Here is an 18,776-nt window from a genome sequence, read left to right as displayed (position 1 = left end):
GTCTTCCCTTTTTCTATCTAAGCAATAAGGGCAGCGCTTCTTAGAAGCTGCAGCCCCTGCACACTTCTGTCCATCATTAGGACAGCTGTAGGGAATGTAATTTCATTGTACTTCACTGTGCAATGACAATAAAGCTTATTCTGATATTTTGATATTCTGAAATACTTCACACATAAATATTTATATATTTAGAAACAACTGAAATTTGTATTTCAGCTGAAGAGGCTACAATGCATCAAGAATGACATAAATTAGTATAAATGGCTACACACTAGCTTTAAACCAAGCCTTTTTTAAACTACACATTTCCGGTAAACTATTTTAGAAACTGGAACAAATTATTTTCTCTTACATTTACAACTTTCCCATGCTCACCTGGTTTCGAGCCACTGTTCCATCCACCGGGTCAATGTACTCAAAGTTCTCAGCCTTCTCCACGCTGTAGATGTGGTCGCCCACAGCAAACTTCTGACTGATGAACGCTTTGTCTGAGATTACACCTTCCAGGTCCCTCATCAGGTGGAAGGCTGCACGTGGGTCCAGGCCTTCGTAGTCAAACCTGACCGTCACAAAACACACATATACGCAGGCAATAAAGACAGAAAGCAACGTTTTGTTAACCACTCCAAGGAGGACTCTGAGCTATCACATAGCTGCACATGGATGGGTATTTTCTTTTCCAAATGATAGATGTGTTACAGATTTTGAATATGCCTGTCCTCTTTATCTGCGTCTTAAGGGAAATGTGTTTATAAAAGTTCTCAGTGGGAACATAAACAGCGCAGCAGCTATCAGTGGGAACACTGACTGCAGTTACTGTCACAGGGGACAGGTTGGAATAAGGATAAGCAGCAACATGTGAGGAGGGCTGGGAATAAAAAGGGAAGGTGAAGGTCTTTGAGAGACATACAGAATCAACTAAGATAGTATCGACTAAATTAAGAAGAGACAAGTGAGTTAAAATCCATCTGAAGTAAATAAACTCAATGTGAAAATAGCTTTGATGCAAACAGAAATGGAGACGGTTACATCCACAGATGTATCGGATGGGATTTTGTTTGTTACCTGCAGAAGTAGTTGCGTCCAAATCGGGCCCAGTGCTCTCTGACAATCTGCTCCACGCCTTGTTTTCTGGCCGCCATGATGGACAGCCATGCCAACACTGACCACAAGCCATCTTTCTCTCGAATGTGGTCTGAACCTGAAAGATTTAAAAGTTCTTAGCTCTTAAGAAACTTTTGAAGTAGTCACTAAATATAACACACTTTATTTTATATGACTGGGATGTAACTTAAGTCACAGTCCACTGGCTTAGACTTGCACAAACAACGGAGACAACGGCCGCAATTTGCATCATATGCAGGAACCCAAACAAGACCTTTAAGCTCTGACATGGCACTGCATGAGAAATGTTCATGATATCATGATCCACGTAGAAGAAAATAATGTTACTAAACACAATCTGCCACATCCAGAAACATAACCAGCAACAGTTTTACACTTGAAAGGAAGAATCAATGTAACCCCTAATGTGCATGTTTGCGCTGCTGTTGTTCAGCGTATTGTTTTTGTACTATTGGTGCTTAGTGTATTATTAGTTTAGCGTATTTCTTAGTTCATATCTTAGATCTTACTACTGTTTTTCTTTACAATTTATACTTTTTTTTTTTTTGGATGTAACTGGGACCCTGTGTACACAATTTTGTTCGACCACATGTGCCACATGTGGTGCGATTGACATTTAAAGAAACTTTGATTTTGACTTAAAGACTGCTGCGATCGTGTCAAATGGACAGAGGACAATACGTGGTCAAGTAAGTCCACATTTGAGCTCACTTTTTGAAAAAAATAAAAATACCCCATGGATTTACTCATTGAAAAGAAAAGTACAAATGTACAACAGACAGCATCTGTAAATGTGTGGTGGTTCATAAGTGAAAATAACGTGTGTGACGGCACCACTAATCAATGGTATTTATTGGAATTTTAGAAAAAAAACGATGCAACCATCAATGAACCATCTTTTCTTTGCGGTTATCTTGGGCAATGTCAGCCCTTGTTAAGCTGATTTAAAACAGCACAGCTTCATAAATGCAGACCTCTTCTGCTAATAGCCCTGCATTCAGTCCACATCTGCCTCCTGTTAGTAAATTGCAGATTCAACGTGAATCTGAGCAGTTGCAATGTACGCCAGCCATGTTTTTCAAAACCTAAACAAGCGAGTCAAAGTGTGTAAACACCTAAAAGATAAAGTAAATGTCAAATGAGCATATTTGACAGGAAAAATTACTGATCCACTGAAGTGAAGAACGTTCAGACATCCATCATGGCTCTGACCTGTTTTTTTCTCCTAAAACTAACCAAAGACCAAAAGGTCAAAAACTTTTGAGTTATCAGTGCAAAAAAAATCATGTTTCTTTGTCCATTTGCTGTACTATAGATTATTTCTTCAGTGTGCATGTGTACACAGAAAGATGAAAAATGTACAGCATAAACAAAACATGCATGTAAAGTTGAAGTTGAACTTTCTAAATGATGATAGTTTTTTAAATGATAGAACAACGTTCACTGTTTAACATCTTCAAGCTAAGCTCTGTTTGTTTGACGTATTGACCAAGAACTCAAAAGTCCTTTTAAATGACTGTTTAGTTGAGCTCAGCATGTTATCAAAGAGCAACGAAACAGAAAAGGAACAAAATCTTTGCAGCGCAAACAATCTCTCCTTCACAGGGGAGCTATAAGTCTGTTCACAGAGACAGCTGCAGGGTAAAGGTATCTCTTAAGGTTAAGAATGTGACAGCAATCCTTCCATGCAAAGGCCTAAAGTGGAAAATGGACAGAGCTGATAGTACGTATCATTCTAAGTTGCTACCTCATATTTAATTTAATAAAAAACAAGTGTCTTGATTTTATTTCATTTTTTTACTATGTAAACTATTTAAACAGTTGTTTTCCTCATCAGACACGTAAAAGAAGCCCTGTAGAGCCGTGTCTCCAGCTCTGTCAACAAAATATTTATGAGGAAACTGACAGTTGTCAATAACTAATCCCCGCCTCACTGTCAGTGTCGCCTTTCCTCTGTTGCTTTGTGTCAGAGAACAGTCGCAGAGTTGCATAAAACAGATCCGAGATCAGTATTATCACAGCCCAGCTGCTTTCATTAAAATGGGATCACTACAGTGCAGCTTCTCTTTCCAGCTCAACTCTCCATCACCTCCTGCTGCAACATTTAAAACGTGTTGAAACGTTCATTTTAAATTAGCAAGGCAATGCTGGTGCTACACCGGGTTTTTAAAAAGCTGACAATAGTTTATTTTAACTGAACTGTTCAGCAGTGAAACTACCACATAATTACATGTAATAACAAGATTTTTTGCTTTGAAATGGTTTCGTATGGATGACCTGGACAGTGAACAAGAAAAGCTAAATCTGCTCACTAAGGTCTTGCAAAACTAACTAAATGAATACCGTTCATGCTGTGTGTGTTGCTAAAGAGAAGGAGTGCTGCACGGCTCTGATGATTTACTCTGCAGGGCTCTCTCTGAGCTTTTTGCCTTACAAGGAGAGACAACGAGGGAGCTCCCACAGACCTCTGGGCTCTCAAAGTCTCTGCTCATTCTCCTTCTCCCATCCTCGTCAATAGTTCTCTAATATTTGGACTCTACCAGCACGCTTCTTTCTCTCTTTCCTCTTCTCTCATGCTGCCAACCATGTTTCTCTTCCCTTTTTTGTCCTCTACTGTGCTGATTCTTTTCCTCGAAAAGATAAACCAAGCAGAAAAAGTAAAATAAAGAATGCAATGGTCCATACAGATTAATTATTACGTATATATGTTATAGTATATGTAGTATGTGCATTGCATTTAATACAACCATTAAATGGGAGAGTGGAGTGTTGCAGTGAGTCAGGGAGCCCCTGTCTCCTTTTATAGCAGAAGAAAGAGGATTATTTAAGTATGCAGTCTGGGTCAAAGCCCTGTCGTTGCTCTGACTGGAGCTAAACGGAGCCAGGATGCACTGTTTGCAACTCCAGGCCTGAAAACAAACATGACAAAGCAAACTGGGCAAACATATTATCACCTAAATAAAAGCTGTAGATGTTTTGTGCCTTGTTGAGGTTGATTATGATAGACAAAACTACTTCAACTAGATGCATATTTTTAGAAAAATACTAATAATTGCCTAGCAGCAGGAGGTTTCTGCAATCCTGCTTATTTAGGTACATCAACAACAGCTGCTGCACAGGGAAAGGGATTCACACACCCACACATATTTTCCAAGTCAGTCCAGGGAACTTTACAATGTGAGTGTTTCTACCTTTAGAAACATTATATTGTAATATCCTGATGCATGCACAATAATCCAGGTAGAAAAATCTAAAAAAGTTAAGTCTGGTCCTCTGGACAAATCAAAAATTATATTGTAATATGCATAACCAGGGGTCTGCAACCTGCGGCTCTGGAGCCACATGTGGCTCTTTGGTCCCTCTGCAGCGGCTCTTTCAAGCTTTGACCAAAACTGACATAAAACTGAATTTTATTGGTTGTTATACAAACAACAACAACAACAAATACTAGTTTTAGCTGTTTTCCTGCCATTTCTTTTGCAAATACTAATTAACTTTTTTTGCTTTATTTCTATACCTAATTGTTTTTTTCACAATTTAAAAAAATCACATAGGTCTGCACAGTTCAAAGACTTTTTTTTTTTTAAACTAACCCCCACCACCACATTTACAAGAATCTGGCCTTTTCATTTGTATTAAATTGTAAAAATATCAATAAATGTTAAAAATCATTAGATATTTTTAGCTTTATAATGTCATCACTACTGGCACAAAAGTCTCCTCCAAAAAAAAACGAAAGTGGCCCATGAGCCACCAGTTGATAATCACAGTTGTAGCAGGTTGTTGCGGCTCTGGACACATTTAATTTAGTAAATGAAGTTATAAAAATGGCTCTTTTGATCATAAAGGTTGCAGACCCCTGCACATGACATTTCAGCAGCGACACGTGTTTCAAGTTTGAATCATACCTGTTCCAAAGCTTTCCTCCCCGCAGAGAGAGCAACGCCCAGAATCCATCAGGTTCCCGAAGTACCTCCAACCCGTCGGTGTCTCATACAATGCCAGTTTCATGGCTTTGGCTACCCTACAAACAACACAGGCAAGAAAAGAAATAGACAACACTTTTACATTTGCTCACAAACACTTGCATTCATCTAACATCCAACTTTTACAACAGTAGAAAGATAAACCTGCACATCGAGTCTCTGAGCGTTGAAAGAAAACAAATGTTGCATGAGAGCCCCAGTCTGCCAAAAGTTCATGCAATAACTTAATAAGGCAAAATGCTGCAGGAACAAAGTGAGTCAAGCTTTTTGTTGATGTTCACTTTGAACACGAGTAAGTAAGAGGGAGTATGTATGTGAGTAGATGTGTTTATTGGGGTCGCAAAGGGTGGATGATGTGCCAAATATGTGTAAGGAGAAGGAAAAAAAAAAAGGGAAAACTGTTTTCAGTTTAAGCACACAGAAAAGTAACTGCTGGGTATAAATGCATTTCTGTGACATAGTTTATGCATTTCCCTCCTAGGTCTTTGGAGGACTTCAACAACTTTTTGTTTTATGACCCACAAGTGTTTTGGTCAGCTCCCATCGCTCTGACAGCATGCTTTGCAGCAAAAGCCGGCAGCTGTTTTCTTGTTTAAAAAAAAAACCTTCACATTAACGTTGTACACTACCTGCCTGAATGACAAACTGACTGAAACGATGAAAGTGGTGAAAAGATTTTTTTGCAACCACCCTAAAAAAACAAAAAACAAAAAAAACAATTTTACAGAAAACAATAAAATTATTTTGTTGACTGGTCCAAGCCTATTGCTGTCATCATGCCGTGATCTTGAGCTTTCACTGGAGCGGCTCACACCCGAAGGTGAAGCAGCTGAGATGAAGATCAGAACCTCCAAATCTGAGGCCATGGTCCTCCTTTAGAAATGGATGGACTGCACTCCTCACTGGTTTGGGAGTGAAGTGCTACCTCAAGTGGAGGAGGATCTCAGGGTATTGTTCACAAGTGAGGGGGAAACAGATCAGCACAGCTTCCACAGTACTGCCGACTGTGCCGGTCTCAGCGTCAGGATCTGTGTTTTTGATGTATTTTTGATGGGATTTTTTGTGTCTATTATAGTTTATTTTTGTTTGTTAATATGTTTGTTTGCTCTGGTCCTCAGTGTTTTTCCTTCCCCATTAGTCAAATTTTGTTTCTCAGACAGCTCTTACCAGTCAGTGTTTTTCCAGTCAGTCTGCAATGATGACACATGCTCTCTGTCTCACCTGTCACAGCTGCAGACACCTCCCTCAGTCCATGTAGCTGTTCAGACCTCATTCATTCCTCAGCGGAACGTTGTTTGGCTTTCGTGCGATGTCATTTTATTTCTTCTGTGCATCTCTGTGTCTCTTTCCTCCTTGTGCCGACCTTTGGTCTTGTGCAAGTTGTGCTGCCGTATCAGCCTTTTTGTTTGCCTTAAAAGTTTTTTTTTTAATACTCAAGTAAATCTGCATTCCTAAGCTCTAACCTAAAAGCTATGACCATCCGTCCATCTGTATGGCTGTCAGTTTGTCCATCCATCCATCCATCTATCCATCCATCTATCCATCCATCTATCTATCTGCTAGCGAGCCAAAAAGTAGCGTGTTAGCAAAATAGCCAACAACAATGCTAACTATTTTGACCAGTTACCTAAATATCCATCTACATAGCTATTTAGATTGGGTAGCTGGCAACATTGCACAGCTCTGTAGCTTTGTGATGTAACAAAGTAGTGGTAGCTGTTACAAAACATCTATATTTGAGCTTGCTAGCTCAGGTAGATGGTTTGTTTGAAACACAAATGAATGCACTGTATTCTTCTTGTTCCCCACATCCAGACCATCATCCACAACCACTCAGATGATCAAAACAACATGTAAACATGTTGTTTTGTTTAAGACCTATTTGACAAAATATCCTAAGCAGATGTTTCAGTTACAAGAATAAACATGTGCACATGTCAATCTATGACCCACAATGTGATGTATCTGAATGTGTGATGCTTTCAGGGTGTTAAAGTGGTAGTCCACACATCCGCCTAATTATCATGTACATAAATAAACTCCAAAGTGTCCTGCGCAGTTGTTTACAAGTTGATGAGATAAATGACCAAATATGAGTAACCCAGCTTTATCCCCCCCCGGGAATGCAAGCACCGGAACGGAAAGCTTAGCATTCCTAAAATATAAACAAACAAGTCCACCGATGAACATTTGTCGTTTCGAATGGCACGTCCAACAGCCAAAATAAGCCACAGTACTGCTTGCAAGGACAAATCCAAAAATGTAGAGTCTGAAACGTGAGAAAGGAATGTCTTCTGTATTAAAAAAAACCCTTACTTACTAATGTTATCTTTTTCTTTTGTGCTTTTGCGTGTATTTCTCTTGAACATTAGTAAAGAGGTCCATCTGCATCTGAAGTGTGAAGTCTCGAAGATTACCCTTTTCAGCTCGACATTTTACCAAACATAGCATCCAGTGTCTCCGCACGCCACCTCCTTCTTTGAAGAGAGCTCAGTTTGGACTTAAAGGCTTGTTTTCAGATAGAAGGTGCAGCACACTTGAGCTTCATTTGAGTTGATATGAAACATGTGTGGCAGAAACAAAAACTGGATACTAATATTTCAAGGTCTTGCCAAAAATAGTAACGTTGACAGTAGTTAAAAGTAATGTTTAAAACTCTATTTTATGAAATCCAATATTAAGATGGAATTTTCTGGCTCAAAGCAGCATTTTGAGAAGTGTGCAAAGCTGAGAACACGTTTATCATTGTTAAGTCTATTTTGGAGTAGAAGTATGCCTGTTTGGTTTAACTTGGCAACATTCGGGATTAAATCTTCAATTACTTAATTAATTGTTGTATAATACTGTACTCATTGACAGCCTTTCACAAATTTTCTTGATAACCTTGTGAGTGTATTCTCATTTTTTGACCGGTGCTATTTGTGGAAACACAAACACATTCCCATCAAACTGGCCTAGAATTAGCTTAATTGTCCATCCATCCTTTATCTTTTACCCACTCCTTCCTTTTCAGGTTGCAGGAGTCACTGGTGCCCATGTCCAGCACAGTGAGAGAGGCGGGGGACCATGGAGGGTGCCATACGCAACTGTGCAACCTTGATCTCAGTGGTATTATTTCTAAATGCATTCTTAATAATGATAAAGAATCTCTGACTCTGACTTAATGTCCAAAATGACCTCTTTACTATGGATATACACAACACTGCATGACTTGTCACATTATACATTTAGAAACTTTTCTAGTATCCAGTACCACAAGAAAAATGTCTGAGGGGTCCCAAAATAAAATTAAAAGCTACCCTAAACAAATTTGGTGGAATAAAATTAACTGCCCTTTTCTATTATTTATAGCAAATATTAGCACAACGTCAAATTTTTTTTTGTTGTTTTAATCATTTGTTGGCTCAATTTTTCGTCAAGCGAACAGAAACACCAGCTGCTCAACCCTTCTCTCATGTCCTCCCAATTTGGGAGCTATGAAAGAAGAAGCAGATGTTTCCTTTAACAAAGTTTCCCTCACACTGCCTCTTCCTCCATCGCTGCACCAGCTCATGTGCACAGAGAGAGACGCAGGCACTCATGCACAGAAACAATGAAGACACCAGCTAAAAGGACTCCACCCTCCTGTCCAACTGATTTAATCGATTTCCTGCACAACTAAAAATCCTCCGCTGATTTTCTCATTCCCTGTGAACACACAGATCCATACACACACACCATCGCATCCATCATGGCTTTTATAACACAATGCGCTTCACTATCCATAAACAGAGCTGGGAGGTGTGGTCAGTCTAAACTCTTAAACACACTCTCCTAAAACGGCTCACACTTGGGCAGATTCCAGCATCAAACACAACACCACTAAGTGTTTCAACACTTCCTGGAGTTTGTCAAAGACATGCAGACATGAGCACTGGCGTTACATCGAGAACCTAAGAGGTGGTTGAGAATCCGAGAACCGAGCAAAGTGACCATCCTTTGCAACAACAGTGGTAATTACTATACTTCATATAAGATTTGATACCACAGATCAGGGGTCGTCAAGCTTTATATTTAAAAGTTCAAATCTGTTTTCTAGATCAGGTCAAAGGTCCAGAACAGCAATATTCTTTTTTGGTAAATTTGTTTACAACTTACAGCTAACAAATGGAACCATTTGTCTAGAAACTATTGCTTCCGAACTTGGGCATCTCTAACTTCTGACAGTAAAGCCTAATGTGCCTTTATTTCCACACAAGAATAAACATATTAAATAAACTGAACTTAAAGGCAACAAGTCACTGTAACATGGTAAATGAACTGTACTTATATAGCACCTTTCTTTCCAATAGGATACTCAAAGCCCTTTTCAACAATCTAAACTCTCGTTTACCCACCCACACATTCATGTAGCATCTTATTCCATCTCTACAAACCTAATCTGAGTAAATAATTTTGTACAGACTAATCAGTAATTTACATCACATTCATACACTGATGGGACAAACATCAGAGGCAATGACGGGTTCAGTGTCTTGCACATTGACACTTCAACATGTGACTGATGTGACTGCATCCAGTGAAACTGAACCCTCAACTCCCTCAATGGAGGATGACTGCTGTAACTAAGCCCCAGTTGCACCATCAAAACACCAACAAAACTGAAACAAATGTGATCAAAGTTACAGATTACCTGAAACAGATAGCAGAGTAGCCCAGTGTGAAAAATGGCAATTCTATGGAGATACATCAGTCTCAAAAGTAGTCACACGAGCACAACAACATTTGTATGTCTACAATAAGATCCACGTGTGTACCACAAGTTTTACACATGCGCACTGCAAGAATCACAAATGCATAAGTAGTTTTTCAAATGTACACATTTCAAATTGCACAAGTAGGAATAATCTGTGCATACAAATTGCCAAACATACGTGAACAAATCACCTGCTGCGGAGAAATTCAATTCAAAAATACTTTATTAATCCCAAAAGAAAATTGTTGTTGTAACTCATTATCCATCATTTCATTGAGATGTTTTATAGATACTGATGGGTGTAGGCAGGAAGAATCTCTTGTAAAGGTTCGTCCTACAGCAGATCTGAAGAAATTGGCCTCAGATGCCATCTGATCCATCCACCCAGACTCGGCTGGCCTCTCGGTTCCCCCTGGGCTGCAGGACCAAATGCCAGGAAGAACTTCCCGAGCGATGCTCACTCCTTCCAGCAGCCTGCTGAGCTCACTGCGGACAGCCAGCTGCAGGTGTCGGGAGATGATCCCGGTCCCCCCGCTGTCACGAGCTACGTTTCCTGCCAGTTCCACGATCTCAGCAGTCAGGTACTCAAGCACAGATGGAAGGTAGATGGGAATGCGTCCACAGCGCCTCCTTTTCAACTCATTTGGGATTTAGGGCTGTAGTTGAGGTATTATTTGAGCTTTTGAGATGTTAATCAGCTGCTCCCGGTTATAAAAATAAAACATCTTGTTGTTATGTTATGGACATCATAACAAATGTCCAAAAGTAAAAAAGTTTCAGTTACAATCCTTCCAGCTGCACAACATCTGATACAAGAAGAAATATTTATTTAAAAAAAAAGTGATTTACATCTAGAAAAATAGGAATTAAAGTTTTCAAAAGCAATATCTCAGAAAGAATGTAACAGAGCTACTCCAACATGCAGCCACCCCGAGCAGCGCAGTTCTAGAAATTTATTGTGGCATCAGTTGATTTGGTGTCTAACCTGATTAAAGACTGGGGGAATTCCTACTAGTTACATTTGTGCGGTGCAGATTGGTCATCTAGTAATTGGTCACAACGGCCTTTTGTCCACGCCTGCCGTGTCCCGCATCATCAGGAAGACCAAGGCCTCGGTGGGATCATCCTCACATCAAGCCACAACCACAACAATCAATTCTAGAATCAGTCAGTCATAGATGATTGTTTATTCATTTATTTTGGTTGATTATAAAGATAACAATACATACTGTATAGTCACCAAAGCCCACATTTGTAAGAATGGATAAAACTAAATAATATGCTAACCTCCTAATAATATGTCAGTGGAATATATATTTGGATTCAACTGTATGTAATGTATCTCTTGTGGTTCTCTCACTATAAATAAAGATCTGAGTCCCTGGAGCAACATTCTTTTGAAGCCTTAGTTGGGTGCTCTGTCCTGCAGAAATGTTAATGGGAATGACTTTAGCTGTGATCACATCCTTTCACTCAACACTCTCTGACTGGCTATAGGCAGAGAGAGACAGCAGCAGTTGGTGAGAAGATCTTGGTGGTGTCAAGATGCGATACGAGTCCTTTCTGATTGTGTTTTTGTGTGGGTGTTCTACCTGTCGAGGGCAGCACTGGTGGCCATACTCCTAGCAAAGCCTCTGATGCCATGCTGTCTGAAGTACGGGATGGTGGAGAGGTTAGCAGCAATGACGGCCACCGAGTCTGACGGGTTCACAAAGAAGCCATTTTCTCCAAGGATCATGTAACGGTCCTAATAAAAACACACACAAAACATTGTGAGTCATTGTGTGAATGCTGACTCAGCATTCACAATATTGTTTCATTGTTCATAGCTTTGTCCATACAATTTTCCTATCAAACTATTTTCCCATACGTTGTGAAATTTTAACTATTTGTGTGTATCAGAATGTTCAGAATGATCTGGAATATTGTGCTATGACTTTTTTAATATTAATGTTTTCGCTTTTTGAATTGTTTAACTTTTTTAAGAAAATTCATAGAAATTCAATAAAATCCATTCAGCTCCCGCAAAATCGTTTTTCTGTGACCTTTACGTCAGCATACTTGCTTTATTTTTGTCATCTTTTACTGCATTTAAGTTTTAGCTATAGTTTTGCTAACTTTAGCTTCTAGCTATGGTTTTGCTCTCTTTTTTTTTTAGCTCTTTAGCAGTTTGGCCTGCTTGAATTTTAGGTGTGTTTAAGCTGTTAGCTAGAGTTTTGCTATATAGTTTTTAGCTACTAATTTCATACTTTGAGCTTTTAGTCATTGTTTTACAAATTATAACAGTTAGCAGTTTTGCACATTTTGAATTTTAGCAACAATTTAGCAGATTTAAGCTTTGATTTATGATTTTAGTCATTTTAGACTTTAGCTACAGTTTTGCTTCCGCACTCAGCATGCACACTATGTTTTCATCAACAAGGCAGTTCTTTAGTTTGATTAAATGTAGAACTGAATGTAAATGAGAAGAGATTTATCGTGTGTTTTCAGTTCCAGCAAAGACTGTGTTTCTTTCAGGCTATGCCGGAGAACAGGTACATCAGGTAAAGGATGTCAGTAAGATACTGAAATGTTTCTGCACAGTCTAAACCAAGCTGCTGTGTTTGGTTCAGTCTGTTGTTACAAAGGTAGTGGGGAGGAGTGAAACCCCCGTTATTCCTGGACATTTATGAGCAGTCTTCTCAAATAGACACAGGAAGTTAAGTAGAACCTGTCACACATTCTTCATGTGGAGTATGAACATGCTGCTGCAAAATGTGCAGTCATCACCGATATCATAATTTTACTAAATGATTCCAAAGGTTTAATGGATCTTGCAACTTGTGTCTAAGTTAGAAGACTGAAAATTGTTAGTAAGAAAACTTACTCTCATAAGGAATCATTGGTAAACAACTTGCCACCCTGCAACAGGAGACATGCTCCTACTCTAGTTTATTTTGAATCACTCCTGCACATTCTATCCCAAAATACTCACTAACTTAGTAACTCACTTAATGTGTATGATTTCATAGCTGAAAATATCCCAGCAACAAAAGTGGAATTTTACTCTTGAAGCTTGAAACACAGACCAGTTTCAGCTACAAATAAGCTCCAGTGGTTGTTAAATACTCCGTGTTTTTTGGTGTTCATTAATTATTTTATTTTATTTTTTGGAGCGTTTAGGGAGACATCAGTTACGCTGCTGTAAAACGTTAAGATTATTACCAGTGATGATAATAATTAAAAATATGGACCTAGGAGGGAGAACAGAGCAGGAGGCATGTAAACCTTCTGATTGTAAAATAACAATACTTGCAAACTGTGTGTGTGCATGGGTGTGTGCGTGTACAATAAGGAATGCCTATTGGAGGAAAAGGGGAGCAGCTTAAAACACGACACCTTTTTTCCTTTGTCAGCATACAAGCGGATATATTTAATAATATTAAATACAGCTCTTTTTTCTTCTTCAAACTTGTTGTTAGCGATGAGAGAGTTTTTCCTGAAAAGAAAAATGTCAGAACTAAGTGAATTATGAATTTGTAATAATCTGGGTTTCAAAACATTTTTTTCTTCTATCTTGCTTACGCGATAAAAGGAGTCTCTGTTATAGACATGTAGAACTACACAGTTCTAAAACACGTTTCTAAAATACAAATGTGTGCCATATGGATTGATACAAAAACAGGAAAAAATCATAAATGTGGCTGAAACACTCAAGCAACCAAAGTCCTAGATGACGTAACTCATGGACACTGAAGGAGGATTCTCCTTCAAAGAACACTCACAAGGAGACAAAACATCAAGTCACCCCAACAAATGTGTCTGACTCAAAAGAAAATAAGTTACATTTAATAAAATAATATGCACAAGAACTCAAAGCTTTACTGTCGCAGACTGTTATATTTTCACATGATGTTTTCTTTCTGAAATTAATCAAGCTTAACTTGATGTAAAAAAAGCACAAATCAGTGTCTAATAGTTCTTAGAATATGGGGACTCATTCTGAAAATGTGCTGTGGAGAAACCACAAAGTATTTCTCACTCCCCCAAAACATTTCTGAAAATCCTACATGATGGATAGCATTATGGACTTCATCAAGCTCTTTATAAACCTCTTGAATCGAGCATGTTACTGCAGAGAGAACTTATTTTATATTGGCGATTTAAAAACTATGAGGTGTGCAGGTGATTGCATCCGCCTTACCCCATCTGCATCAAATGCAGCTCCAAATCCAAACTCGCCTCCTTTCATAGCGTCAACCAGTGAGGTTGCATAGGTCAGGTTGGGCTCAGGAGGTCGACCACCAAAGTCCTCCAGTGGTACACAGTTGACTGCAGAGTTAGCAGGAGCCCCCAACTCATCACACAGGATCCTGCGCACATACGGGCCCATCACTTCCACCGTCAGAGGAGAGGAGAGGAAATGGGAGGAGTTTACTACATTATCTCGAATTACGATAGCAACAGAGGTTAGTAAAGTGAAGGGTGATCTCACCTCCATTCATGGCATCTATGTGTATCTTCGGCTGATCCGGTCCGGTGAGGAGACTTTTAATGGCGGAAAAGTCAAAGATGTTTCGAAGCAGTTGTAGATAGACTTCAACTGAGTCAACAATCTCCACTGGAAAAAAAAAGAAACGATCAGTAGTGGATGAAAATATGATTTTTTCTAAGCATTTGTATATTACTATCGTTGTCTATCTCTGTACTGACTCGGTCCTCTAGCTACTGTAATGCGGTGTTCCACAGGGATCCATTCTTAGGCCACTTTTATTTACTTTGTGTATCAATAATCTGACAGGGACATATCAAGCACTAAATTACACTTTTATGCTGATGGTTCTTTAATGTACTCTCATGCATCTACATCTTGTTATGGACTTTATTTACTTAAAGAGTGAATCTTTAAACACTGTGTAATGGATTTTGTATTCTTATTCTTTTTTTTACTATATTTATAAAGCCATATCCTCTAAAAATAGTATAGCAAAAATACTGAGGGGCTATTGCTGAGGATGACTGTTAAGATAACTGTAATGAGTGTATTGTCAGACTGACTTTTAGTTTGCTATGTTGTACATTTTACTGCTTTACAAAAATATAAAAAAGGAAAAGCTTTGGTATGATCAAACAATTATGTTAATAAATAACGTTGTAAGCTAATATTTGGGCCCAAAATACATGTATTTGTACCTCTGAAAGGTTTGAATTTGTTCTCAAGATCAAAATCTTGCCTCCCCGGCCTAGAGAGATCAATATGCAGATCAGGGCAGATGGCATACTCCTCCAGTGTCCGGCTCACCTGGGAGATCCTCTCCATCACTGTATCTGGAGACGGACCTTTGAGAGAGAAAAAAATAAATAAAAAACGCCACAAAAAACGTCACGACAAACGCTCATTTAAACCAGTTAGGACTTCTAATTGTAAGGTAGCTGGAATCAGGATGAGAAAACAGCTCTAGCCCACAGCTAGCCCTCACCTCCGTTTGCCACATTAAACTTGATTCCAAAGTCCCCACCGGGGCCTCCGGGGTTGTGGCTTGCCGTGAGGATGATCCCACCAATGGCCTTGATCTTCCTGATGATGCAGGACACGGCAGGCGTGGACAGGAGGCCGTTGTGACCGATTACCAGACGACCAATCTGCACCGCACAAACAGGAACTAGTAACAATTTCACTTGTCTTTAATCAGGTTAGACAACAAACCAACTGATGCCACAATAAATAAAATAAAAAAACTAAAAAAAAAAACTTGGGCGACTCATTTACCGCCTGCTGTAAAAAGAAAATGATCTGCTCCAAGTGTGTGCCTAAACAGAAGTGTCATGCTCTCTATTTATGTCACATATGAGTGTTAATACCATCATTCCATAATTCCCCTGAATATCAGCTCTGAATAAAAGTGTCCTCATCAAACAGGAATTCATTCCCCTAAAATCAGAACCTTCACAAAGTGTTGGTTTAGGAAATTAGGAAATAATTGGGTTTATTTAGTAACCACTGTCAATCAGAAGTGCATGGTGTGAGCTGGTGTTGCCACTTTCCTTCTGACTCTTTGCCACTCATACACACACAGAGAACAGGGATCCCCTGTGTGTACAGCTCCACTCCGAGGTGCAACAGTGCTGCGGGGGTGCGGCGGCGGTGAAACGTAGGCAGGAAAATGGAGCAGGATGGATGGATTCGCTGATAAGGCTGACACCAAGAGACATCTGGCTGGAGCCAGCAGGAAAAAAAAAAAAGAATCTCAAAAAACAGATTACTGTATTTTCCCTTGAGATTTTTTTTTTCCTTTGGAAATAATCCAAACTAATCATCAAGGTCTCCCAGCAAAGGGTTTTTGAAAAAGATGTGGGGAGTTTCCTCTGCCTTCCTGTTTGTTTCATGAATCCACTGCTGACATTTTGAGTTCATAAGTTTGCTGCTGTTGGTAACGGGAACTGCAAACAGGAAACATGAAGCTGAAAAGGTGGACAGGTTGCTCATGATTGTGCGTTCGCTTGTGGCGTTCGCAAAATGTTTTGTGAACCAGCCAATGGAAACAAGTGAAACTCTCAGCAAGTATTAATCGAATGAACATCGAGAACTGATTAACCTTAAAAGAAAATCCCATTCAAGATGGATGCCACGGTTAAGCAAACTTAGCAAACACACAAATGATGATAACTCCGACAAATTTACAGATACTGAGCTCAAGATTGACGAGGAAGTAGCTGAAAGTCTTTAACAAAACATCTTCTGAGTGTGTGATGATGGTGAAGGATCTGTTTTCAAATCTTCCCATTAACTATTAGTCAACTGCATCTGTCTGTTAGCAAAATATTCCATAAGCCACAGGACATATTTAAATGAAACTTACAGAAATAAATCAGTGGCTGTACAACAACAAGTGTTTCGCTTTTGGAGTCATTCCCATTAAAGATGGCTGCCCCAGCCCACTGAACTAAGGAAACACAAAAATGGTTACAACTCAGCTAATTGTGGAGATATTGAGCTGAAAGGTGGTGTAATGGTGGCCAAGCCTTATCCCCAATAAGCAATACACATCACATTATATTTTTGCCTAAAGCTTTGGCATTAACTGTTGGCGTCAATCGTGTATACCCGTTAGCAAAATATCCCATGAACAACTGGACGGATTTAAATTAGGCTTTCAGAACGTAATCCCTGGTACATCTACAAAGGGAACTTATGGAGTCACTCCAGGTTTTAAGATGGCCACCACAGCTTATTTAGCTAACACATTTGGTGTGGTGGTAGTTGACAGTCATACACACGCACGCTGACCTTGAGATCTCGCAAGACCTCAGATTAACGCATGTGATCATGAGCATTGTCTTTTACAAGGTTTGACCAAAATTGGCTAAAACTTCCCTTCTTGGAGCAGTGGCAATTGTAGCCTCTTTTGGGGGGGGGGGGGGGGGGGGGCTCAAGCAACAAAAAAATTTGAACTTAGCACCCTTGAAAAGTAAAGAAACCATCATTACGATTGTGTAAGGAAACTCAGTTCTCACCAAGATTACTGAACACTAGAGTCACCAAAATATTGAATACATTTTGAATAAATAAGTGATGACCCTTAAACGAATCAGTAAAATCTATGATTTTTTTGTTTTGCACGAGTCAGATCCTCGATTCCACCTACATATATCAATCCAGTAGGCTTCTTAGCAACTGACCAATGGGAGACCTGGGTGGGGCAGTGGGGGCGGGGTCCAGTAGTGCCAAGTCACAACAAAGTTGTCTCAGGGCACTGCACAAAAACAATTACATTAAAAAGCCAATTAGTAAAAGTTAAGGAAGTCAGCAGATTGTGTTTGATCTTCACTTTGTCGCAGTCTTGTGAGCAAGCACAAATGCAACAGTGGAAAGAAAAAAAAACAACAACTCCCTTTTAACAGGAAGAAACCTCCAGCAGAACCAGGCTCAGGACGAGCAGCTATCGGCTTCACAAGGAGGACTGTTGGTCAGGCTACTTCTTGTGCCGTGCTCTCTAAAATAGTTATTGAACCAAGTGTTTACTTATATGTAAACATGGCTGTAAAACATAGATGTTTAACAACCCGTTAAAATACACCAGAATGCAAGTAATGGCATCTTTATTCAAAATCCCCCCCCCCCCCCCACACACACACACACACACACACACTAGTGTCCCCTTCCCACATTAAAAATGCTTCTGACGCCAAACTGCGTTGCTCAAGCCATGAGCCATTGTCAGCAATAGGGGGGGTGGAGGAGGGCTAAGCACCCCCCAAAGTCAGATTCTAGAATCGCCCCTGTCTTGGGCTTTGACATGAAAGGCCAGTTTTATTATGTTAACTCCTCTGAAGGAGTTTTAAAGTTGTTCAGCAGATGTTTGACGGCCTCGCGGGTCTCTCACCCCGTTGGCAGCTGCCATCTGAACGATCACCTCGATGGCAGCCCGGCTGAAGTAGCGGCCGTCGCTGCCCACCACCATGGTGCAGCCCTGCCGGTCCCGCAGATCCATGGAGGACAGGACGCTCTGGATGTAGTTCTGCAAGTAGTTCTTCTTCCCCTCGAACACGGCCGTCTTCCTCCGCAGCCCGTTGGTACCCGGCCGCTGGTCCTCGAAGGGGGCGGTTTGGACAGTCACCACCGGGATGGGGCTCGTCTCCATCCTGCGTGTTGATGTCAGGACCCAGCAGCAGGGAGGACACGGGACAAATGAAAAGTTGTCCTCCTACTGTGAAGTAACCAGCACGGACCCCCACTTCGAGGCAAAGACGCACTTAAAGAAATGGAGTTTTCAGCATCCCTCTGAAGTATCATCAGAACACTCCTCTGCTCTCAGACAACTCCCTCTTTGCCCTAATAAGAATGAACGAGGGAAAAAAACGGGGAGGGACAGAGTTTGTACAATCAGCTGAGCCTGCAGCCAAAAATAGATATCTGACTGATGGCAGGGGGGGGGGGGGGGGGGGGGGGG

General features: G+C 40.1%; 1 protein-coding gene across 1 annotated transcript in view; it reads right to left on the bottom strand.

Moving 5' to 3' along the window:
* pgm5 (phosphoglucomutase 5) overlaps window positions 1–18,579 on the bottom strand; it is a 28,193-nt gene extending 9,614 nt beyond the window's left edge. The window contains exons 1-9 of the mRNA XM_037680343.1: window positions 18,210–18,579; window positions 15,306–15,468; window positions 15,019–15,165; window positions 14,321–14,446; window positions 14,030–14,220; window positions 11,439–11,593; window positions 5,034–5,149; window positions 1,066–1,201; window positions 376–559 (exon numbers count right to left, since the gene is read on the bottom strand). Coding sequence (XP_037536271.1) covers window positions 376–559; window positions 1,066–1,201; window positions 5,034–5,149; window positions 11,439–11,593; window positions 14,030–14,220; window positions 14,321–14,446; window positions 15,019–15,165; window positions 15,306–15,468; window positions 18,210–18,467 — 1,476 coding nt within the window. The 5' untranslated portion in view covers window positions 18,468–18,579. The remainder of the gene's footprint in view (window positions 1–375; window positions 560–1,065; window positions 1,202–5,033; window positions 5,150–11,438; window positions 11,594–14,029; window positions 14,221–14,320; window positions 14,447–15,018; window positions 15,166–15,305; window positions 15,469–18,209) is intronic.
* Between the last annotated feature and the right edge of the window lie 197 nt (window positions 18,580–18,776).

Source organism: Nematolebias whitei, chromosome 8 (genome assembly GCF_014905685.2).
Source record: "Nematolebias whitei isolate Nwh7 chromosome 8, NemWhi1, whole genome shotgun sequence".
Taxonomy (NCBI): Eukaryota; Metazoa; Chordata; class Actinopteri; order Cyprinodontiformes; family Rivulidae; genus Nematolebias; species Nematolebias whitei.
The sequence above is the reverse complement of the archived record's forward strand: the minus strand, read 5'-3'. Positions and strand labels throughout refer to the sequence as shown.